Source organism: Dermacentor silvarum, chromosome 11, assembly GCF_013339745.2.
Source record: "Dermacentor silvarum isolate Dsil-2018 chromosome 11, BIME_Dsil_1.4, whole genome shotgun sequence".
Lineage (NCBI taxonomy): Eukaryota > Metazoa > Arthropoda > Arachnida > Ixodida > Ixodidae > Dermacentor > Dermacentor silvarum.
This window is the reverse complement of record NC_051164.1, coordinates 82,700,966-82,726,462: the sequence shown is the minus strand read 5'-3', so window position 1 is coordinate 82,726,462 and position 25,497 is coordinate 82,700,966. Positions and strand designations below refer to the sequence as shown.

General features: G+C 44.6%; 1 protein-coding gene and 1 long non-coding RNA gene across 4 annotated transcripts in view; one reads left to right on the top strand and one right to left on the bottom strand.

Annotated features, from left to right (window-relative positions):
- The window catches only part of LOC119432708 (ATP-binding cassette sub-family G member 8), a 52,302-nt gene extending 29,618 nt beyond the window's left edge, over positions 1 to 22,684 (top strand). The window contains exons 8-15 of one of the 2 annotated variants that reach the window (XM_049659235.1): positions 8,202 to 8,319; positions 9,274 to 9,426; positions 11,085 to 11,201; positions 11,837 to 12,020; positions 13,037 to 13,245; positions 14,226 to 14,302; positions 16,223 to 16,633; positions 18,150 to 22,684. In XM_049659235.1, the coding sequence (XP_049515192.1) occupies positions 8,202 to 8,319; positions 9,274 to 9,426; positions 11,085 to 11,201; positions 11,837 to 12,020; positions 13,037 to 13,245; positions 14,226 to 14,302; positions 16,223 to 16,633; positions 18,150 to 18,344 (1,464 nt within the window). In that variant the 3' untranslated portion in view covers positions 18,345 to 22,684. The remainder of the gene's footprint in view (positions 1 to 8,201; positions 8,320 to 9,273; positions 9,427 to 11,084; positions 11,202 to 11,836; positions 12,021 to 13,036; positions 13,246 to 14,225; positions 14,303 to 16,222; positions 16,634 to 18,149) is intronic. The other variant, XM_049659234.1, reaches the window with a different exon arrangement.
- LOC125941603 (uncharacterized) overlaps positions 16,474 to 25,497 on the bottom strand; it is a 129,575-nt gene continuing 120,551 nt past the window's right edge. For both annotated transcript variants that reach the window (XR_007464476.1, XR_007464475.1), the window contains exons 4-5: positions 18,972 to 19,147; positions 16,474 to 16,612 (exon numbers count right to left, since the gene is read on the bottom strand). This is a non-coding gene — a long non-coding RNA (uncharacterized LOC125941603). The remainder of the gene's footprint in view (positions 16,613 to 18,971; positions 19,148 to 25,497) is intronic.

Genomic DNA, 25,497 nt, shown 5'->3' with positions numbered 1-25,497 from the left:
TCTTTCCTCTTTCTTGGCTGCTTCTGCAAAAGCATTAGAAACAAGGTGGAAACAAGGTGAAATACCAAGACTGGGGGCACTGGTTAGAACCAATGCTTCCCCCTATCAGCAAACAGCACACATGGGAGGCCATGGGAATGTCCACTGCAGACTTCTCCCACAGGAAGTGCATCTTCTGTTGCATATTTAAACCGAACAGAACCACTCTACTAGGGATTACCAGTTGCCAAAAACGGTTTTCAAAAGCCCCATATTCCTAGGAATGCCAAGGTGCAAATGGTCAATTTGGTGTCGTTCCCCACTTGCGATGCAAGCACGACAATCTTGTGTAAGACAGTAAGCCAGTATCAGCAAAACACTCAACTTTGCAACAAAGAATGCCTTCTTAGAGGTGCAAAAGACTTGGTTAATGTGGGGGCACATAAAGGGGATAGTTCCTTGAAATTGGCCCAGTGGTAGAATCTATTTACAGTCAAACCTCAATATACCAAAGTTGTACTTGCAGCGAAAAACTTCGTTAATTAAGAATTTCGTTGTATCAAGGCTTTTTAATTAAAAAAACTAAGATGGGGAAGTAAAATAGTTCGTTACATCGAAGGTTGACTGTACGTGGCATGTTTTCATTTCTTTATAAAATTGTTTTCATAGTTTCTGAGTGCACATTTTTACTAACCCTGATATTTCCCCACATGGCTCTTGCTCGCATCTCCTGTAATCCGGCTTCTCCACATTGCTAAGAGCTGACAGCAGTCGGCGTGGTTACAGGTTAGTATGAGAGATGGCACGTGTGTTGTGCTGCTAACACCACTTAACGACGGGGTTACTCGGGCGCAAAAGGGAGCAGGCTGTGCCTCTTTGACTAGGGAACCGTTCTTGTGACTGTACACGCGAATGACTAAGCGCTGGTGTTCAGCATGGGAGCAAACATATCACTCGCTATCGAGTTACGGCAAGTGGAACTTCGACTTGTAGCACGCCCATCAGCATGTTATATGGGCAATAATTTGGCTAGCAGGCATTAGTGTATGAAAGGTGAAATAAATGCCCTTTTGATTGTTTGCACTACTGTGGTGTCGTCCCTCTGTCTTAAGAGCATGTGTGAGACCCCACAGCACTCATCGCTGAACTTTGCTCTGAACTGAAGAGCTGCCTGCTCGAACAGCAGCATTTAGCCCTTGAAACAGTGTTTATACACCGAACTGTAAAGCATTTATGGAATTGGTGGCAACAAAGACGCCGCCGGCAGCTGCAGCAACAGTGAGTCGGTAGACCAGAGCTCACTTTTTAAATAAGAGGGAACAAGTGAGTGGAAAAACTTTTAAAGGGGCCATGACACCAAAGTTGTGCAAGTATGTTAAAGGGCTGCTGAATTACTTTTCAAGTGAGCTTTCAACAAATTATTAGTTTTTTCACCCCGTGAATACGAAAATCATAGTTTAACAGGTCAGAAGTCACCACTAGTTGCTTTAATTTGGCAAAAACAAGCTGCACTGTCTGCGGGAGATGCTGCGGGTCGTTTAAGGGGCTCTGATGGCAAAGCCGATCATGACGTCATTATAGGCATCAGCGAGGAGCGTTATTCGAAGAGAGCTCTCACATGACCCGTGTATAGACGTCATCCTCGCGCCCGGCCCGGTCTTTCGCCGCTACACTCGCCGAGCAAAGGGGGCGGAGCTTCAATGAAAATTTCAACCGCGATTGCGGTGCTGCTACGCGCATAATTGAGAAAATAACTGCAGGACTTTATATTGTCACGTAGTAGTGACGGTAGAGAAAACAGTCACAAAACTGTGTATGACGAAACTGTTGTTTATTGGGCGAACCTGTGCCCACAAAAGCAAGCTACACTCAAAGCACAACGATAGCGGCGAACACAGTCGGCGATCGTCGAAATCTGATCAGCGGCGAAACGCGTCGGCTTTATACCTGAGTCATCGAAGGTTCCAGATTAATCCTGATGCCCGCGTGTCTTCCAGAAAGTTCTAGACAATTCGCGTCGCTCATACAATCAGATACATAGGGCGTCGGTGAAAACAGGCAACGAAAAGAAGCATCGATAACGTTCTAGAAACTTCCGATACAGGCGCATCCTGCGCCGAGTGATAACGTTTAACATTTGTTAGCCAGGTGGAAAGCGGCCACCGGTGAAAGATAAACATGTATACGTGTCAATACCCTCCCCTTAAAAAGCATCGTCCCGATGCTACAAACAAACACGAAAGCGAAAACAAAACCACGCGTAATAAACAAAATAACAAAAAAATAACAATGCAAAAAAGTACCTAAGTTTGTCAGCGGGCGTAGAAAGGCTTAAGACGCACCACGTGGATGACTTCAGGTCGTGCCCGGCGCCGCTGTGATTGCGAAATGCCGTCTGGCACGACCTCATAGTCCAGTGCGCCAATACGTCGGGTGATCTTATATGGTCCGAAATAGCGACGTAACAGCTTCTCGCTAAGTCCTCGTCGGCGTATCGGAGTCCAGACCCAAACACGGTCACCGGGCTGGTACTCGACGTAGCGTCGTCGAAGGTTGTAGTGTCGGCTGTCGGTCCTCTGCTGGTTCTTGATGCGCAGGCGGGCGAGCTGTCGACCTTCTTCGGCACGCTGCAAATAGGTGGCAACGTCGAGATTTTCTTCGTCGGTGACGTCCGGTAGCATGGCGTCAAGCGTCGTTGCCGGGTTCCTTCCGTAGACCAGGTTGAACGGCGCCATGTGCGTCGTTTCTTGCACGGCCGTGTTGTATGCGAAGGTCACGTACGGAAGGATGGCATCCCACGTCTTGTGTTCGACGTCGACGTACATTGCCAGCATGTCGGCGATGGTCTTATTTAGGCGCTCGGTGAGGCCATTCGTCTGCGGGTGGTAGGCGGTGGTCCGGCGATGGCTTGTGTGGCTGTATCGCAGGATGGCTTGAGTTAGTTCTGCCGTAAAGGCAGTACCTCTGTCGGTGATGAGGACTTCTGGGGCACCGTGACGCAGGAGGATGTTCTCAACGAAGAATCGGGCTACCTCCGCAGCACTGCCTTTGGGCAAGGCTTTTGTTTCGGCGTAGCGGGTGAGGTAGTCCGTAGCTACGACGATCCATTTATTCCCGGACGTCGACGTCGGAAAAGGCCCCAGTAAGTCCATCCCGATCTGCTGGAACGGTCGGCGAGGTGGCTCGATTGGCTGTAGAAGTCCGGCTGGCCTTGTCGGCGGTGTTTTGCGTCGCTGACAGTCTCGGCATGTCCTTACGTAATGGGCGACGTCGGCAGAGAGGCGAGGCCAGTAGTATTTTTCTTGTATCCTTGCGAGCGTGCGGGAAAAACCGAGGTGTCCAGCCGTTGGGTCGTCATGGAGAGCTTGCAGAACCTCTGGACGCAATGCTGAGGGTACCACGAGGAGGTAGTTGGCTCGGAGAGGCGAGAAGTTCTTCTTTAGGAGAATGTCGTTTTGCAAGAAAAACGACGCCAATCCTCGCCTGAACACCTTCGGCACAGTGACGGTCTTGCCTTCCAGGTAATCTACAAGGTTCCTTAGTTCCGGGTCGGCTCGCTGTTGTTCGGCGAATTCGTCGGCACTGATGGGTCCCAAGAAAGTGTCGTCATCCTGGTCATCCTGTGGCGGCGGTTCGACGGGGGCGCGAGACAAGCAGTCGGCGTCAGAGTGCTTTCGCCCGGACTTGTAAACGACGGTGATGTCGAATTCTTGCAGTCTCAGACTCCATCGTGCGAGGCGACCTGAAGGATCCTTCAAGTTAGCTAGCCAACACAAGGCGTGGTGGTCGCTCACAACTTTAAAGGGCCTGCCATAGAGGTAGGGGCGAAACTTTGATGTAGCCCAGATGATGGCGAGGCACTCCTTTTCTGTTGTGGAATAATTTGCTTCCGCCTTCGATAGCGACCGGCTAGCGTAACTTACAACCCTTTCTAGTCCATCAGTCCTCTGCACAAGCACGGCGCCGAGTCCTACGCCGCTTGCATCGGTGTGGACTTCGGTATCGGCATTTTCGTCGAAATGCGCAAGGATGGGCGGCGATTGTAGGCGTCGCTTCAGTTCTTCAAATGCTTCGATTTGCGGCATCTCCCACTTGAACTCGACGTCGGCCTTCGTGAGGTACGTCAGTGGCTCGGCGATCCGTGAAAAATCCTTGACGAAGCGCCTGTAATAGGCGCACAGTCCCAGAAATCTACGCACTGCCTTCTTGTCAGCGGGCAGAGGAAAGTTGGAGATGGCCGCAGTTTTCTGAGGGTCGGGGCGCACTCCAGACTTGTTGATGACGTGGCCCAAAAACAAGAGCTCCTCATATGCGAAGCGGCACTTTTCTGGCTTTAACGTGAGTCCGGAGGTTTTGATTGCTTGAAGAACTGTTTCAAGGCGCCGCAGGTGTTCTTCGAAGCTTGAGGCAAACACAACGACGTCGTCCAAATAGACGAGGCAAGTCTGCCACTTCAAGCCTGCCAGTACTGTATCCATGACGCGTTGGAAAGTCGCAGGTGCCGAGCAAAGACCAAACGGCATGACCTTGAACTCGAACAGTCCGTCTGGTGTTATAAAGGCCGTCTTCTCCCGGTCCCTCTCGTCGACTTCGATTTGCCAGTAGCCGGTTTTGAGGTCCATCGACGAAAAATACTTTGCGTTGTATAGTCGATCCAAGGCGTCGTCAATCCGTGGAAGGGGGTATACGTCCTTCTTCGTGACCTTGTTGAGGCGACGATAATCGACGCAGAAACGTAGGGTTCCATCCTTCTTCTTCACTAACACCACGGGGGACGCCCACGGACTCTTGGACGGCTGGATGATGTCGTCGCGTAGCATTTCGTCGACTTGTTGCCTTATGGCCTCGCGTTCGCGTGCCGAAACTCGGTACGGGCTCTGACGCAGTGGGCGGACATTTTCGTCGGTTATGATTCGGTGCTTGGCGACAGGGGTTTGTCGAACTTTTGACGACGACGAGAAGCAATCCTTGTATTGCAGGAGCAGAGCTTTTAGTTGTTCTTTCTTATGCCTGGGAAGGTTCTGATTAACGTTGAAAGTTGCTTCAGGTATTATAGTCGTCGTTGCGGGTGCACTGGAATCCGTGAAGGCGAAAGCACTGCTGGCTTGTACTATTTCTTCGATGTAGGCAACCGTGGTGCCTTTGTTAATGTGCTTGTATTCGGGGCTGAAGTTCGTGAGCATCACCGTTGCTTTCCCTGCACGTAGCTCAGCTATGCCTCTCGCGACGCAAATTTCACGGTACAGCAGTAAGTGATGATCGCCCTCGATGACGCCCTCCATGTCTGCAGGCACTTCCGTACCGACGGAAATCATTACGCTGGAGTGAGGCGGAACGGTGACTTGTTCTTCAAGCACATTCAAGGCATGGTAACTGATGCATGTATCCGGCGGTATCGCTTTGTGTGTTGAAAGCGTTATCGACTTGGACCTTAAGTCGATGACTGCACCATGTTGGTGTAGAAAGTCCATGCCTAGGATGACGTCCCTGGAGCAGTGCTGCAGGATTACGAAGCTCGCCGGGTAAGTGCGGTTGTTTACCGTGACTCGCGCTGTGCAGATTCCAGCCGGCGTTATTAGGTGACCTCCCGCTGTCCGTATATCGGGTCCTTGCCAGGCCGTCTGCACCTTCTTTAACTTGGCGGCGAACGTGCCACTGAAAACTGAATAGTCGGCGCCAGTGTCGACGAGAGCGGTGACGTTATGACCATCGATGAGCACGTCTAGATCGGTAGACCGGCGTCTGGCGTTGCGGTTAATTCGTGGCGTCGGATCACGGCTGCGTCGGCTTGCTCTGCTGCTGCTACGTCGCGTCGGAAGGTCTTCGTTCGGCGGCGATGGGCTGTCAAGGCTGTTGCTAGGCGGCGTGCTGATATCTCGTCGTGATGATTCGCGAATCGTCGTCGTCGTCGGCGGCGGAGGATCTTCGGCATTGCGTCGTACAGCAACCGCACCTCCATCGGTTGCTGCTTTTAGTTTCCCGGGTATGGGCTGGGAGATCGGCCCCGGGTTGGGCCGGCATACAGGCGGCGATGCGGCGAGATGTAGCGGCCTGGTGACGGCGAGCGTGAGGGCCGTCGTGGTTGCCACTGGGCTCCGGCAAGGTAGTCGGCGATGTCACGTGGTCGCTCGCCAAGCTGTGGACGTGGCGCGTTGACGGCGAACCCTCGTAGGCCCATCTCGCGGTATGGGCATCGGCGGTAGACATGGCCGGCTTCCCCGCAGTGATAGCAGAGCGGGCGGTGGTCGGGGGCGCGCCAAATGTCCGTCTTCCGCTGGGAGCTGCGCTGGGCGACGGGCGGGCGTGCTGGCGGCGGCGGCGGTGGACGACGGAACTGCGGCGTTACGGGGCCCTGGCGCGAGCGCGGAGGGGGGCCTTGACGACGGGCGACGGCGGCGTAGGTCATCGCTTGCGGCTGTGGTTGAGGCGATACCGGAACTTCTGGCACTTCTAGTGATTGCTGAACCTCTTCTTTAACTATTTCAGCGATTGAAGTCACCTGAGGATGCGATCTTGGGAATAATTTCTGTAGTTCTTCCCGTACAACCGCTCTGATCGTCTCGTGCAGGTCGTCGGCGCCTAGAGCTTGAGCTTCGGCGTAGTTTGTCAGTGCACGGCGGTTGTATTGCCTGGCTCGCATTTCAAGGGTCTTCTCGATGGTTGTGGCCTCCGAAACAAATTCTGCCACAGTCTTGGGCGGGTTGCGCATCAATCCAGTGAATAGATGCTCTTTGACGCCCCGCATCAAGAACCGAACTTTCTTTTCCTCTGACATATCGGGGTCGGCGTGGCGGAAGAGGCGAGTCATCTCCTCCGTGAAGATTGCGATGTTCTCGTTCGGCAATTGCACTCTGGTTTCTAATAAAACTTCGGCCCTTTCTTTTCGCACGACATTCGTGAAAGTCCTCATGAAGTTCTCACGAAATAGGTCCCACGTCACCAGGGTGGTCTCTCTGTTCTCAAACCAGGTCCGAGCAGCATCATCTAATGAAAAATACACATGGCGCAGCTTGTCGTCGTCGCTCCATTTGTTGAACGTCGCGGTCCTCTCGTATGTCTCCAGCCAGGTTTCAGGGTCTTCAGCCGATGATCCACGAAAAGTCGGTGGCTCCCGAGGTTGCTGCAGCAGGATGGGGGACGCTGGTGCTGCCATTTTGGTCGTTGACTTGGCCTTGATTGCAGTGGTCTTTTCGGGAAGAAGTCCGAACTCCGGCACAAGTCCTTGCTGCCTACGGCTAGCTCGCTGGTCCTTGGCGACGTTGGTCTCGTTCTCCGGTTTCGGGCTTGGGTCGCGGCTTTGCGGGGGCGTTCGCTGCATGAACGCACTAGCACCTCCACCAGATGTCACGTGGTAGTGACGCTGAAGTAAACAGTCGTAAAAACTGTGTACGGACGAAACTGATTCTTTATTGGGCGAACCTGTGCCCACAAAAGCAAGCTACACTCAAAGCACAACGATAGCGGCGAACACAGTCGGCGATCGTCGAAAATCTGATCAGCGGCGAGACGCGTCGGCTTTTATACCTGAGTCATCGAAGGTTCCAGATTAATCACTGATGCCCGCGTGTCTTCCAGAAAGTTCTAGACAATTCGCGTCGGTCACACAATCAGATAACATAAGCGTCGGTGAAAACAGGCAACGAAAAGCAGCATCGATAACGTTCTAGAAACTTCCGATACAGGCGCATCCTGCGCCGAGTGATAACGTTTAACATTTGTTAGCCGGTGGAAAGCGGCCACCGGTGAAAGATAAACATGTATACGTGTCAATATAAAAATTGTGGCAAAAGAGTTTCACCTTTAGGTTTGTCTTTCACATGGAAGTAAAATACAGGGTCATTTTTTTGCACGTGTGTGAATTGCAGTTCTTGTGGATGACCTTATCCATATTATGTCTGCTAGCAATGCTGCTAAGACAGCAGAATAGTAGAAAAATTCAGTCACTTAAGTATCCTTACGTGACTTGAGTATTATTACTTTTCTAACGAATTGTTTGCAAAAACATTTTGACTTCTCTAATTAATTGGTTACGTCCATGACATGTGACATCATACATTGTCTCATGTCCTTCACAACTCTACCTTAATCCACCTTGCCCTAATTTGTACCAACCTTAATCCATACTGATGATTTTTGGTAGCACTCATTGAGGACAATGCCAGCTTTTGTGCCTCATGGGACAAGTCATGCTTTCGCATTAATAATTGGCATGTCCCATACAGATCAACGCTCTTCTCGAAGACCTCGGCCTTGGCCAGCTGAAGCACACACGAATCCGAGACCTCACCGAATCCGAAGCCAGGCGACTCAACGTTGGCTCTCAGCTACTTCTCGACACTGGTCAGTGCATAAAATGTTTGTGGTAGCAATAAATCATTTTCGAATTCTATTAATCATCAAGCTGTAACATTGCAGTCTGTTTTCATTTAATGGTAAACATGGAAGGAAACAGACAAATAATAGAAGATGCACAACTGTATAAGTGAGGCTTGTCCTCTGCTGAGAGACTTTGGGCTGATACACACTGGCAATTGATCAGTGGGTGGCTGACCCGAAACAGTCGCTCTTCGACCCAAGCGACCTCTGTGAGTCGCCAGTGTGAATGAGCCCCTATTGTTTGTTCTTTTACAGTAGCTGCTTCTGTGCTGTTTATATGAAGGGACTGCCTTTCATTTCTTTGCAAGAAGTTAATCACACTTTCAGCAGCACAAATCAATCATGACTGTGATTCTAAGCAATGATCATTGTGCACCGAATATAGCCAATGACAGTGATAAAGTATCTTAAACCATTAGAATCGTCATTAGTGTTCTATAGCATGACTCAGTATGAAAGAACACATGAGGTCATTGCCCACGTGCAATCTATGCAACCCACCTATCCACCATACAACTGGACTCCATGCGAATCAATCCCATGAGCCTGGGCTCATGGGATTGACATACTACAAAGAATACCAAAGAAAGGGGACTTCCTGGTACTGCCAATGAAAATCAGTTTTCACTTTCTGAAGATGAAATCAGAATAAATAATTTATTCATAGTCCTCTGCCTTCACAATATTTGCAAGACTAGAATTCGTACTGTCAGCGCAACTGCACATTCATTGACATTCACTAGCACCATCTGTTCTCATATACTCTAACTGCTTACAGCACTTGCCACAGCCTTACGCGTTGCATTTCAAGTCTGGGTGCAATGTTGTCTGCTCATGATATCTGCCGCTAATAACACACTTATCAAGTGCAGTGATGTTTATATCGTTCACGCGGCAACTTCTCGTTTCTTAATGCAGATGTGGTATTGCTAGACCAGCCCATCTCTGGCATGGACATCCTCGACAGCTTCTTCCTCATCGACTATGTCCGACAGTGGGCCGCCAGGGGTCGCATTGTCATCATGACCATCCACCCGCCCACCTACGAGATCTTTACAATGATGACACGAGGTAGATCTGCAGTATACAGCCGTGTAGACTGTCCGCAATATGCGATATCGGGAGAATGCGGTAATATAAGCTGCCAACTGTGTTGGCTAATGGGCAAAAGAAAGTTGACCACCCCGCTGCATCACATGCACAGATAAGGCTGCAGGTATGATTGAAGCAGTTAGATCCTGTTGCACAAGTTTTATTGAAATATTGCATGTCATCAGACTTTTCTGTCTGAATTAATGTTACTCATGGCGACGTACATCCAAGAATGGATAGTCAGTGAATTATTCTGCTCTTGTTGCCTAAAACCCAGCTAGAAGCTTTATCTGTTAATGTTCAGTTGCAGAAAAAAAGGGTCTTTGTTTTGTGGGGCAACCAGCCTTGTGCAAAAAAATTTTAATGGAAACCCAAAACTATTGAACGTCGGGAACACCTGTTTCAATGGTAGATACTACAAAGAATACCAAAGAAAGGGGACTTCCTGGTACTGCCAATGAAAATCAGTTTTCACTTTCTGAAGATGAAATCAGAATAAATTTATTCATAGTCCTCTGCCTTCACAATATTTGCAAGACTAGAATGCAATAACACAATGCTGGCGTTAACACACACAGTGTGTGGGAACATTTCATTGAGAGTGTAGGATACCATTGTGATGTTTTATATGGCATAGTCCAAACGACCAAAATGGGTAAAGTTGCTGGTCTTCATATGGTTGAAGAGAGAGAGAGCTCAACTTCACTTACAAACAGCCTCTTTGCCCGACTTTTAACATGGCCACATTAGTAAAATGTGGCTAATATGGCGTTACAAGATTATTCGTACTTGAAATGCCAACAACAAAGTGCACAATAAAGAAACACCCTTATGCACCATTTACAGCAATGCCCACTTTCTTTACGTATACACTAGCTGTCTGTAGTAGCCTAATGTGGCCTGATCAGTCTTAGTGAGCATTCAATCTCTCCATGCACCATGTCACTATAACTTTTCGTTACCATGTAAGGCATATCTGCCAGCAAAATTTCTTTCTAGGTGTAATTTTAGGCTTGTCTTGCAACGCATTCAAGGCAAACAGTACACAGGGTGCTCATTTTTAAGTTTTACGGAATTTTTAAAGATCGCTTGTGGCAAGTGCCATAATTCTCATCATTGAGCTGGGTTATTTGAAGAGGCGGACATTAGTAGCACGAGAAATCAACACACATATTCAACTAATTAATAAAAATTGACTAATTCACTTCTTAGTTAATTACTTTACGATACAAATTGCAATTTACGAATTGTAGCCAGTGAGATTGGAAGATGCATCCACTTGAAATGAATTTCCAGGACGACACCAGTTTCGAGATAACCAAGGAGTTAATTAGCGGATTTCTGTTAATTAGTTGAATATGTGTTTCGATTTCTTGTGCTACTAAAGTCCGCCTCATCGAATAACCCAGCTCAATGATTAGAACTATGCTACCTGCCACAGGCGATTTCTAAAAATTCCATTAAACTTCAACATGAACACCCGGTATATACACTGCATGCAGTATTACAACTAGTACCAATTGCGAACTGCAGTTCAGTGACGCAAGCAGCCATCAATATTTAGATGGGTATTAAGTGCTTTCATAGTTTGCATCTAGCCAAGTGACCATCACCATCTTCTTTTTTTCTTATACCAGTGGCCATCATATCGACGGGTCGCATGGTGTACCATGGCAAGCGACGTGACCTGCTCCCCTACTTCTCCTACATTGACTTCCCTTGCCCGGCTTTCAAGAACCCCTCCGACTACTACCGTAAGCCTACGTTGCTTCCCGATATTGAAATATATGCCTCTGAAAACTAGCGCCAATGAAAGCTAATGGTGCACAAGGTCACAGGCAGTCGGTGCACGAGCTTTGAATGAGCACGGTGTGCGCATCCTTTCTTCTGGGGACAATCATAACACCTACCTTCATCTTTCTCATTCACAATTTTGCTTGTATTTGAATTTTGCGTGTATGTGGCTTTCAGTAGGGGAGTGTGAATAGTAAATTTCAAAACTGAATCAAATATGAATCAAATAGCGTCAGAAGCAAAACGACTTGAATATAGAATACTTTTCAAATAGTTCTAGAATGAGGAACTGCCATCCTCACAATTATTATGAAACGGTCTTCACATACCAATATATCCACAACATCACTAAATTTCTGTCATACTGCACATTTTGAAGCACGTTTTATTAAAAGCACAAATTAAGCACTAGGAGCACATAAGCTCCTCCAGCAACTGTGACTGTGCTGGGTGTACTGTGCAGACCTGCGCTTTTTTTGCATACTCAGGACTCATTGATGAGTGTGGAAAAATGGAAGGAAAGAGGGAAGAAAGGGCAAGGCACATCACAGAGGCTAAAGAAAAAAAAATTAAAAATATAGCTTGCGTACCGCAGTCGACCTGGTGACGCTGGACAACCTGTCTCCAGAGGCGATGCTCGAGTCCAGCCAGCGAGTCGAGAACCTGGTCGAGGTGTTCCGGCGCCGACAAGTGGCGCTCTCCGATCCGGGTCCCCCGGGCAATGCGCCCATGGATGTCTACAGGGCGGGATTCTTTGGACAGATGCTGGCCCTCTGGATGTGAGTGCCGGCTTTCATAATCACAATCTTTCTATGATCTCCCACTCTCTGACCTTTATGAAAACCCTTGTTAACTTTTCTGTGAAATGTACCATCCTTAATGCTTCAGATGATTTTGCAAATACAATCTATAAAACATTGTCCAAAAAATTTTTTTGTGTGAAAAAGATGTTTAATTACTACGCATGCACATCAGCACTAGAGTGACAAAGATTGCTGCCTATATTAGTCCACAAGAGTCGCTTGAATGCTTAACTGTGTCATCACATTGCTGAGGCAATCACCTTCACATACTATAGACTCGTACCACTTTCGAATTGCAAGTGCTTCTAAAGCCATGGACAATAAATAATTCCAACTGCACCCCTTTAGCTTCTCAAACACTTGTTTATATTGTAAATGTGCATGAACAATCGAAAATTTTGAATTCAAGTTGAATATAATATTCGGTCGAAACGAATTATTCAATTTAAGAATTTAATATTCAAATTTGCATGGTGTAATCTTTGCTCTTACACAATTTAGGATTGGTTACATACTCCAGTAACTTGCATCATGCAGTCATGTAACAATTCTTGTCAGTTTTAGTCCTTCATATCAGTCGCTGGCACGGCACCAAGCCTTTGTTATTGGCAGTATTGGTCACTTGCTGGACAGAAAAATACATTTTTGGGCTTCATGTGCCAAGACCGCAACCTGAATAATTTTGCCCACCTGGGGTTCTCTAGCATACGTGCTCCTAAATCTAAGTACTACATGAGCATTTTCGCATTTTGCCTCCGTCAAAACATTGTCCCTGCTGCTTGGAACAAACCAACAACCTTGACCTCAGCAGTGCAATGCATAGCCACTAGCTATAACAACTAGCCATAGTGACTAAACTACCATGACGGGTGGCCACTTGATACCATGGGTAATGCTGATCAGAAATAAAACTATAATAGAATCTAAGGCAAAGAATCATTACATAATATGGACTCTGGTGTTCTCACTTGTTTTTTTTTGTCTTTGCACAGACGGGCACTGATCTACACTTTCCCATACAACGTGGTACACTTCTTTCGTCGTCTGTTCCTTGCCGCCTTCATCTCCGTTCTTCTGGGAGCCATCTTCTGGAATGTAAGGGCAGGGCTCGACCAGGAGCACGTCTTGGATCGGCTCGGCTTTCACTATGCTCTCCTTGGCCTCTGCCTCTGGCCACTTCTACTTGGTGATATCACAGACGGTAAGAAGTCAGTGCTCAAGTAGCCTATCCTGATGCTATGTAGCAGGCATGGCATTATCACAAAGCATTTCTTGTTCAGGTTATTACTACTACTGAGCCTCTATTTAGTACAATTTTCATTTGGATGTTGAACATGGCAGCAGGTTTATACCCATACTGATATATTTTGGGCTTGAAACTGTAGAATTAAAAGTATCTGAGAAACACATTTGGTTATACATGGTTATCTGTTTTAATAGGAACAGACCTATAGGTCTCCTGTAGTAGATATCTCAATTTTACCACATACGTGCTATACAAATTACAGAGTGATGTTAGCTTATTAATAAACAAAACCCCACTTGTTACCTTTCAATTAGTGAAGTTAGGTTGATGGTGCTAGGATTGCAATTAGTAAGGTTAGTGAACTTTAGAGCACATGTTTAAAGTTGGAAATTGATGGTCAATGGTAAAAAGCAGTTTTATAACAATATCCATTGTTTAGTAATCTGTGGCGAAATGCATTGGCACTCCAGTTAACACTTTTGATAATACAGAAAATAGACTGCTTGCAAGTATAAACCGGATAATCAATGCATTTCACCACAAATATCTAAACTAGTGCTAACCACAGGAGTTATTGCTGAATTGATATGTTACATCATTACTGCACTGATTCAATTCCATAATTAGGACATGTACTCTAATAGGATCAATTACCTTCATTAATGGCATTTTGTTAGCTAATATCACTTTGCAATTCGTTTTGCAGGTAGTGTGCACCTCTTCAAGTAGCACTGCTGATGTGACAGAATTGCAATATCTACCATGGGAGATCTTTATTGAACATGTTTACATCAAAACAGATCACTTGGCATACTACGGTGCTATATGTGGCTCTCAGAGAGCAGCATCATGATGGAAAAGAAAAATATTTGCTTATAGTAACAACTGCGTACGTCCATCACCTACAGCTCAGACCAATGTCTTTCTCATTCTAGTTTGGCGAGAAAAGGTGTATGTGTCACGAGATATCAACGAAAGGTTGTACAATGGCATTGCATACATCATATCAAAGGTAAGATACGAGTTGTTTCATTTTCTTTTTATCAGCTTTGACAATTTTAAGTTGTCAAAGGTTGTAAAATCTCACTCTTCGAGCACTGTAGCCTGCGTCATTGCGTAACTTCACATGTATGCCTACTATGGCTGCAGGGACAAACTTTACCGTACTGTTGCTTGAATTTTACATTTGATCACACAGTTGACGATTTCAAATACCCGAAAACTACTCGAAAAATATTCGTACTTCAAAGAGCGACTCGAACAGGATGATATTCAATTTGTTATTTGAAATTTTGAATATTTGTAAACCCCATGTGCTTCCCATTTACACCATGATGCCTATTAAACTGCTATGTTCAAAGTCCACAAGCAATGGTTTGCATGTATCTTACCTTCGTGCCTGTCACGGAGATCTCAGTTGGCAACAAATATGTCAACTGCTCCATTCAACAAGGCAGACGGGTTCCTGCCTGCTCCACAACATGCCTGCAAACTATTTAATTTTAATCAACGCTGCACTAAAACTCCCTGGACAAAGAACAGACTAATCCACTTTTGCCTTCCTGCCACAAACTTCATCAATGTTCATCCACAGCTCACGTATACTGCATTCTGACAGTTGTGGCCGTCCCAGTGCTCTGCAACTTTCTCGCTGAATTCTGTGGCGATATTGACTGCTCTGCATTTAAATGAACGCTTCACTAAAATTCTCTATGCAACACCTTGGTTATCCTTTACTTTGCCACGTTGTTGCTCACCAACACCTGAACTCAATGTGCAGCTGAACTGAAGCCTCCAAGTGACCTGGGCCATCTTTAATACTATTTCACCAACTATATTAATGAGCGAAGTGCTGATCCATACAAATTCAGTTGATAATATTCTATATTTCATTGACACAATTGCTGAAGTTCTTAATTTACAGCATTCCGAAAGACATGGCAACTACTTTGTGCATTACAGTAAATGCCCGTTAAGACGAACTTGGTTCAGTTTCATTTTTGGATGCGAGAAACAATGAGTTAACAAAATGTTTCTGGTTTGCCACATACTCTAGGCAAAAAAAAACGAAGTCTGCTTAACATGATCCTCTAACATGGTTAACCTAAACTATTGCATACACCACTAAAATGTCTGCTGCTCAAATCTACTATAGGTAACGAGATGCAAATGATGTTTCTGTGGACATAAACGGCAAATTGGCAGCATCGATAATGACATGCAGATTAGCAAGGCTGATACCATAAAATTAATCATTGAGGAAGTCCTCAAGGTGCCTTTGCAGGCTGATAACTATAGCTAGTACACTGCCCAGGAAGTGCAAGAAACAGCGGTGTACACACGTGATGCAGCCGATAACGCCCTGAATACTCGGGCACATTTCCTTTTCAACTGAATAATGTCTGAGCAAGATAGGTGAAATAGCTTTTGTGACAGCGCACAAGTTAGCACAGTGCCAGCAAGCAAGAATCATTCAATTGCTTAAGAGTGCATAGTATCTTGCATCTTACAAATTCAGTAAGTGTCTTTTTTGCATATGCCATTCGTGTTTAACGTTGTTTCATTTATTTTGTGCTGCGGATATTTAGGTACATTATAAATGGTACACTTCGGGTCTTGCAAATCACTTATTCTGTTCACATGAACTTTGGTAATATATAAGCACATTCTCACACTCCTTTTGAGTTCATGTTCATGGGTGTCTACTGTAGTTTCTGCCTCCTCTGTAATTAGTTGGCAACCTTATCAGTTAACAAGCAACATCCTGAATCTCTCTACGTATGAAGATTATGGCATTCCATACTTTGATTCATAAACTGTGGTGCTGCAAGTCCACAGATCTCCTGCTGTCCACAGAGGGCCACTGCAATCACTAAAGCACACAAGTTCCCACATGCTCCATATAAGCCACTAAAATATATTCACTTTGCAGCTCACGTACAGCCTTCCGACAGCTGCGGCCATAGCGGCAGCGTACGTGTTTCCCGCCTACTCCATGACGGGTCTGCCTCAGCGCGAGGAGACGCGCAACTTTGGCCCCTACATGGGCTACACGCTGCTCTACCTGCTGACCGCGCGGGCCATCGCCATGACATCGGCATGGACCTTTCCAACCCGGCAGCGTGCGGCCGCCTTTCTGGGCCTGGTGATGCTGGTGTTCTGCCTGAGCGGCGGCTACGCTGTCCACCTCATGGACCTGTCTCTGGTCACCTCGTGGCTGCAGTGGGTGTCTCCGCTGCGCTGGACACTCGAGCAGCTCGCCATGGTCGAGTTTGCCGGTGGGGCGACGCCCATGTACGACTGCCCCCGGGGTCCGGTGGTCCTACAGGAGAATGGCATCCAGGTGAGCGGACAAAGGGAGACGATTTGATTGTACGCCACGCTGGAAAAGACAACGTTGCAGTTACTAAGAACTAAAGCTTGATGATCCAGCCATCTGAACTCTGTATTCTGCGATGCAATGGAGCTGATCATGCGTCGAGAGACAGTGTGAAATGTGTGATTAGCCGCTAACGTTCGCTCCTGTAGCCCTTCAAGAAAAAAGAATGTTTTCCAGCACTCCACCACAGGAAAAAAATTACCTGAAGACTATGCGCTTGCATTATCTCATTTCATTCATTGATATTGGTCACTATACAGTTTACACCACTCGTAAAGCAAATGCCTGGTTAGTATTCATATTCAACAATTAATTGCAGCTGACATGTATGTGATGAAACCTGTAAATTATTTTTTATGCATTTTAGAAAAGTAGGATTGCAGTATCTAAAGAAATTCAATTATAGATAAAGTTTTCGACTCTGTAACTCGGCCAATAAAAAGCAATATCACAATTCTGCAAGCTGTACCCAATAACATATCTAAAGCGGATAAAATAGTTCTACTATTACACATTGCTCTGAAATATACGACTAATTTATGAGGATTTTTGCAAAGCCCTTGTTTATTTGTTGCTACAATTTATTGCTACATAAGCAATAAATTCATTTATCAGATTTGTCCACTTCAGATGTTCTAACAGATGCAGTTTACCGAACTGTGATATCTGTTCTTGGTGAAGAAGTATGGATTCACAAACTTCATGAGTCTATTTCTTTTTTTTTGAACTTACCAATTTTCATCAATTTTTTTTTTAAACTCTGAGGTTACTAATCAAAATTTGCCTGCCTACAGTTGCTACTATTTAACTTTCTCACTGAAATGCCACAAGTTTCTTTTAAACCGATGCAGTGGTTGTCTTGTAAAATCATTTCTGCATTTTACAGGTGCATTTGAATAGGACAATAGGAGTTGGCTCCGAGCCACAGCTTTCTGTTACGGAATTGAACTTTCTTATAAGGCCAAGGCACTATCTATGTGTTAAGGTTGGGACGGATGCAGAATACAAAGCATCTTCCAGTTATTGTCAGATCAACTCTACAAAGCTCCTGCCGGTCTGGTGTCAATCATAAAAGAGCACCAATCGTCACTTTCTCGCCATCTGTAGTACAGTCTAAACTTTATTTAACCCTGTTCATTACATTAGAGAGAATGCTTAGCAAGCATGTCACTTTGTAGCCACTTGTGTTACGGTTTTCTGTAAGCCCGAAAGACCTTTATTTAGACACAGCCTATCTGTGCTCCCACAGCTAGTTAGTCCACATGTGTGACACCAGAAGGTACTACTTGTCATGATTGAAATTCTCATTTTCACACTACTTCATGATTAATAAACAGGTGCATCTAAGCTGCTCTTGTTTACATCTTGCACTGCTGAGGAAAGAGAGGTTAAGCGTAGAGATGCCTTTCTAACATTTGGCGGTTAGTGCTACAAAAATTTGTTTCTCTCTCGTTTACCTCACGGTGTTCCATTCTTGCAGGTCAAAGCGATATGCGGCATCGTGACGGATAATCATGCCCTAGCCCTGTTCGGCTTGCACCGCGAGTGGCCCACTGCGCAGCCCATCCTGATCGTGCTTGCCGTTCATGCTGTGTTCGCCATCGCGTCGATAATCTACATCGCACTGAAGATGAGGGGCCCTGGAGCCTCCCCAGATGCCGACAAGACGCGGTGAAGTGCAGCATTGACACAAGAACCCCTCCTATGAACTAGTTCACTTGCCTGCATCGACTATGAATAGTGCCCGGTGCCGCGACGTCGAAATGCTTTTCTCTGGACTGTGTGGCATCCTATAGTGCAATCTTTTTTCGGAATACTGATCATGACAAGGAGCTGGCACCATTCACATGGGCTTTGCGAGTCAAGTTTGCTCATTGCAGTGGGCACGAAGAAGAGACAAAATGACAGACCGCTTTATCCATGCTAGCTGGAACAAAGTGGCACATCTAACGTGGATACCATGTGCAGATGAGAACAGTGACACTCCTATGTGGCAGTAAGACTGTTCTCTATGCCACAAATTTGAACACAGCTGCCTTTGCCATCCATCGGCATCCTCTGCATCAGCTGTCATCAACTGCTAACCAACGACTCCAACAGACTTTGCTGCTTTACGTGAGCTGTGCCGCTTGTCACAACACTTCAGGCTGAAGTTTTATAACGGTGCATGAAGTGCTTTTGAAGCTTTATCATGTTCAGCTTTGCAGTCTTCCACCCAACAGCGCACGCTGTGTTGCAGCAATCTCACTTTACAGTTAAACCAAGGATGATATTTTTGGCGTGCTTAATGCTTCAGACTTACCATCTTCCGCAAGAAGCCTCAGCTTACGCTGTGAAGTCCATCAGTTCAATGGCATGTGTGCGTTTCTTCTACCTCTACTGGATTTTCTCTTTGACGTCCAGTCAGATCCTGCGGCGTGCAGAACGTATCTTGTTCTTCAAGAACTTGCAGCCGTCCATCCAATGCCACACCAGAGCCTGCAGTTTACCAGAGCAACTGGTAAACGACATCACAGTCTACCAAGTGAAAGAAAAGAAAAAACAAGCTTCGCGGGACTTAGTTGCTCTACCACAAAGTCACATTCAGACCAGGGTGTCTCCCAGAATATGGATGTTATACACCTGCGTGTGTTTGTTGTTTAATGGTACCGCTACAATTTTTGCATGCTAGGATAACTTGTTCACTGAAGTAGATATGTACTCAGGTTGCCATCCTTTCTTTTCCCAAACACGAGACATCTAGCACGTCAGTGTATGCATAACCTGTCACTATCTGCTTCCGCTTCCAGCGGGATGTGCTCATATGTATGTAAAAGACCAAGGGCAAGTTTTCCTGCACAGTACTGTTTGATACAAAAGCAGTTAATATAGTCTTCCACGCTGGTGGTCGATATAAACTGAAAGCAGTAGAAATAAAGAGACAGTAATCGCAAGAAGTTTTTGAAGCTCTCTCACAACATGCAATTCCATCACTGTTAATACGTCGCTAAGTTTTACTTTCTTGGAACTATTCACTGCTCAGTTTCAAGCCAGTCATGCAGTGTTTAGGTTATTCAGAAATTTTATTGTGATTTTGTGCATGCAGAGTTACAATGTAGCTTTGTAACCAACTAGTGCGAAGGTGCGGCATTGCTACTTCACGATGCCACAGCTGTAACATGCAGTAGTTCAATTATTAGAATGAATACATTGAAAAACCTAGATCTCTCTTGGCAAGTCTGTTCGGCAGCATCAAGTTTGTGTCAGTCAGTGCTGAGTTTTTGCAAAGTCTTAATGATACTGGAAGGTCACATGACAAAGTAATAAAGTGAGGCACACCAGAAAATCAGAGTCGTGATAACATTCCAAAGCTATTCTTTTTCACACTTAATAAGTGGTTTGAGTGGCACTCTGTCAAGTTGTGACTAAATAAGGCTTTCTATGAAGGGTCGGTAATAATAAAGAAATAGAGTCAGGTGAAATAAAATTTTACATCAGACCAGCTCAGATCTCCAATCAATAGCTTCTGAACTTTGAGAAAAGAAGAACAGATAATAGCTAGAATTTGGGTAGCTTAACTGAGCACCCCGTAACTAAAAGCATTACGCTACGAGCTACTCCAGCAGTTACTGGGCTACACGCTTTCACTTGAGTGCCGCCTACACGTTGGCCCTGACACAATTTTTTACACACCCTGGCACATCAGTTATTGTTTTCAGTCATCTGTGATAGTCATGGACAATTCGACACAAATATGTCTATGCCTTTCCAACCAAGAACAACCAACCTTTAGCAGAGGGATTTGTAGCAATTCATCATTCATACACAATCATGTCGAGCCTACCACTAAAGTAAAGCATGAGCAATGCATAAACCTCTTGTTCTTCTTCCTCGGCCTTCGTCCAGTTCAGTTGTAGTGTTGCCTTGTCTAGATTGCAGTCTACATTTTTCTCGGTCATGGGGTTGACCGGGGTCCTGCATCAATTTCATATGCGAGTAGACTGCTTCATTTTGTAGTTATTTTTTTAGCCACAAACCAAACATCTCTGACTTCTGTTATGTCAAGGTGCTTTCAGGTCATGCGACATTTCGCTGGTGCTGCTCACTTACTTTCCGCTTCTCATCTGCACATGTTATGGGCATTGAAGAGTGCCTTCACATGAGCATAGACATTTTTCCCAGTCACCCAGATGCCACCATGTTTGCTGCCTCACAACAGTGTGTTGTCATACAGTCGGGCCTCAACATAACAAACACGTTTACAACAGATTTTCAGATACCAAGAGTTGTTGGATACAATTAAATAAATTTAAAACGTGGCTGGTCAGCTTATATGAATGGGTTTTCCCACTGCTATAAACAAAGCCTGAAATACAAGTTTCATTAGCAGTACCATTTAGAGAAAAAGAGATAATTTACCTGCAGCTCAGAACATGTATTCTGGTAGTAGCAACAATTCCAAATGATTCGCAAGAGACTTGCAGTGGCAGTAATCGGTTTACAGTGCTCATAGATAGCATCACGTTATTCCTTCGTTTACATAGATTCACTCACAATTCTTTTTCTGTTGTTATCAGTGTGTGTACTTTTATTTTGAATTTAAGAGATAACGAAGGTGTCTTTGTGTTTGATGTGACTTCATTATAACGAGGCTGAACTGTGTTTGTGTGTGCACCAACATGCTTACGTAAAAGTGTACCGAAGATTTTAACAATGTTCCTTCGGAGGTGTCAGCAAAGCTGTAGATTGTCAGTGTTATAAACAAACCACCATACTATAAGCGACGTACGACAACACAGAGCCAAGGTAACTTTGAACTAAACTAAAAAAAAATCACGCAAGTGTGTTCATAGTACTATGTCACTTTGTCATTACAATTTAACACTGCCATGTACACCGACATTTGCCGAGTGTTCCTTTCACACTCTGAAATTGAGTAACAGCTTGTTTAAAGGTAGTCCCACTAGGGCTCTATCTGTGGCATGTATAAAACAGTTGAATAGGGTACTTTCTCATAACTTTATACGTATAGTGATAACCACCGAGTGTGTTGTTTTTCTATGCAATTGTTTTCTGTGCATGTGTGCTATTATTTTCTTCGTCATTAACATAACACCAACAAAATAAAGCCGGTGATTGATGGAAAGAAGAGGAGCCAGCGTAATTATTCTGAGTTTTCTTTGTAGTGAGAATTTTTTTGTCGTCTTTCTTTTTTGGCTGGAATTGTCAGACTGTACCTGCGCGACCGTTCAAGACAAGCTCGTCTATGAAAAGCAATTGTGGTCATTGTTTGATGAGTATGTATGCTGCTCAAATTGTGCACGGTGTGTTTTTGTATCATAGCTGTATTGACTTACAAAGTATGGATAAGTGCGTGTGTTTAGAAAATACTCTAATGGTGTTCATTAGTGGGTCTTAGTTTGCAAGTTGCAACCAAGATTGTGATGTTAGAAGATTCCCTAAAAGACTTTTTCTTTCTGCAGGTGCAGTTTTAATCTTGTAATTTTTAACAGAAGCAATTATGCTACAAAAAAAAAAGTTTTTTTTTTAAACTACTCATTCAAGTGTTTTTATATTGTAGGTGCCTGAATTCCAGTCGCCACCATTAATTTGTTTCTCTTTTGCACCTTGAACTAATGTAAAAACCTACTTCAATTGGCCATTTACTGCTCTAAGTCCCTGATATACATTTAGTGTAACATAGTGTTGAAATTTTCGTGTTATATGCCTGTCATTGTTTCTTTTCCCAAGCTTGAAAAGCTTTCCCCATGGAATGGTTATACTTATCTCTCGCACACATTTATGTGCCAAACACACGCACATCAAGAATAAAATGCAGGAGAACTTTTGTGCTCTTTCAAGTTTTCTGTCTCTCCAGCTTTCTGAAAAAGACTCCTTTGCTGTGACACAAGACAAAATAAAAGTGTAACATGCCATCATGAACTGACAAACTTGTACATATGTGGTGACTGTGTCTGTTTCACATGTTATGACAATCAGTACACTGTTCTCTTGTAAATAAAGGTTTCTTAATTATTCATCATTGTGTATTCTTTCTCTGCAAGCATTATGACTCAATGCACAACCACACATTAACCTTGCTGTCACACTTTTTAAATATTTAATGCTCTTTGTCATTTCTGTGCATTTATCTGTTGCTGTAGAAGATAAAGCTATTTGCAATCAGCACTGCAGGGTATGTGCAAGTAACTTTCCTTAGTAAATTGCAAAGGGAGAGAAAAATGTCCGAGAACTTGAATACAAACAAATGCAGAAAAATATATACGAAGTGACTGCTGATGTCAACAGTAGTTGCAATGCAGGCTTGTTGGCCATTGCAATTGTTATCTGTCTTAAGAAAGTCATATGATAGCCTAGTATGTGTGCTCCTGATTTTGCTGCTAGAATACCTTCAGATTTTAATGTTAGATTGAAAGTCTAAGCTTCTTTTGTGATAATTATTTTCTTCTGAATTCTGGTACTATTCATGATGCATGAAAACGATTCTTTGCATTAAGGAGATATGCACCTCAGGAATCTATTTTCACTAATAATAAGGCTAACTATGAACTTTATCTATTTTTAAAGTTATGTACCATTTTTTAATATGTTAAATTTATCAAAACTTATTAAGTTATTTTTCTGCGCCCCCTGAAAGTTGAAAAAGTATGGTCTCTTGTGCAAGTTTGGGGCTTTGTATCGTGAATAAGAGAGTGTTATAAAGTAGCCTATGTTGTTCCACATAGAGCACAGATTGCAACGCAGCCAACAAAGTCATTTAGTTTCGCTTTGTTTCAAGAAAAAATTATTTCGCCTTGTTTAAAGAAACTGCCATTTTCAAGAATATTGTCGAGTGGTTTCCAAAATATACATAATCAAAATAGCCAAAAATAATAATAGGTCCTAGATACTTGCTTCTACAAGTCCTTTTGCATGTGCATGCAAAATTTGGTTACAATTTTCATATATGCCCCTGAAATTTTTGCAGATAGGCTACGTGGCCATGCAAGCATTAGCAGCAAGAAAACTTTTAACAATACAATTTCACTAATTACCTAAAATGTGTGAACTAACTTTTTAATTGCTTACACTTTAGTGCACAAGTCGTAATTACAAAATTGAAGCTCAGGAGTTGTGAAGTCATGCATGCTTATCTAAAATCCTGAGACTGTGGCGAGACTATAGCACCACGTACTTTGAGATATACGTCCCCAAATGTGTTTGAAAAAAATGCCCCTGCATTTCAGTATCATCAGGAACACTTTTTTGATCCTCTTGAATACTAATGTATTTCATGGCACATATTCTAAGACAACTTAGTATTTCTGCTAAAAAAAGTAACTAAGACAAGTGGCACCGCGTGCGCTGGTGCCCATAACTACGCTATTATGGCCAGACCTTCTTGCGATTTGTTTATAAGTGATTACAGACAAGATACCAGGAGTGTTCTGGGCATTTCTGAAATTATTTTTACTGATGACACTTTACAACCTTGAATTAACGATATTCGCCATTTAACGAAGTTTTTCGCTGCAAGTACAACTTCGTTATATCGAGGTTCGGCTGTATAACTGGGAATTCAACTGGCATTATCACCGGGATCGGCTAGCCAGTTCAATGGGTGATAAGATTAGATCATTGGGTTTTTGCATGCAATAACCTTGATCTGAAGATGAGGCACACCGTAGTGGGTGGCTTCGGAATCATTTAGACCACTTGGGGTTCTTGAACGTTCACCTAAACACGGGTGTTTTCGCATTTCGCCACTATCGAAATGCGGCTGCCGGGGCCGGGATTTGATCCCGTGACCTCCTGCTTAGCAGCCCAATCAATGGGTGATAACAACGAAATATGAAATTCATCCTTACACAATTCGGCACGCTCCATTTCATTTCCCATTCCTAAGCGTCAGACGGAGTGGCTGATCACAGCCATTTTCTTAAAGGGACACTAAAGAGAGAAATTATTTCATCTGTGTTAGGAAGTCACGCTTCCACAATGCCAAAGCACCACTGATAGCGAGAGAAAACGCTTGGTAGGCCAGTAAAGGGATAAAATAAAAATAAAGCCCCTTGATGTTGGAAAGCAGTGGCACTCTTTGATCTACGCCTCAACACCCTCGCCGGCGCTGTCAACCTCCGCCTTTTCTCCCCCTCTTTCACGGAGCCAGCGCATTCGCCACGCTGAATGGCTGCGGCGCGTGATACTACCCTGTCAGGTGACCCTGACGTCACGAAGAGGGCGCGAAACTTGCTTTCGCGCCAAGCGGTGGTCGCCCTGCCACACCGAACGTGCGTTTCCTAGTTTTTCCGTCTTTCCGTAAGAATCTGCGCTTCGTTCTCCGTTGAAATGGCTTGCTGCTGCGCGCTTCAATGCAGCCGCAGGTCAGAGAAAGGGCTAGCATTATTTTCTGTTTCCCGAGGAGAACGGAGTGTCGTTCGCTGGAAGCAGTGGCTCCATAATATCGGGAGAAAGGATTTCGCGCCTTCTAAGCACGTCGTTCTTTGCGAGGTGAATCTTACAGATTTCCTTACATTTTTAGGTGAAGTTGCATGGAGATTTTAATGCTCTTTGCACAGCCCGACTCTTCGTTCAGTTCAATACAAAGCGCCTATAACTGTGCATATAGTTTTTTTTTTTTTTTTTTTTAAGTGAGTCGCTTAACTTTTTTTATTGACTCTTCGTGCAGTGGCAAAGCTTTTTTGTGTTCTCGCGCGTGCGTTAGTTTTCAAATGTATGTAATTTGTAAGTTAATGCCTGTAACCCCTAATTTGTAATTGCGTGTGCGTGCATGTATGAGAGTACGTGTGTGCGTGTGAGTGTGTGTATGTGTGTGCGCGTGTGCATGT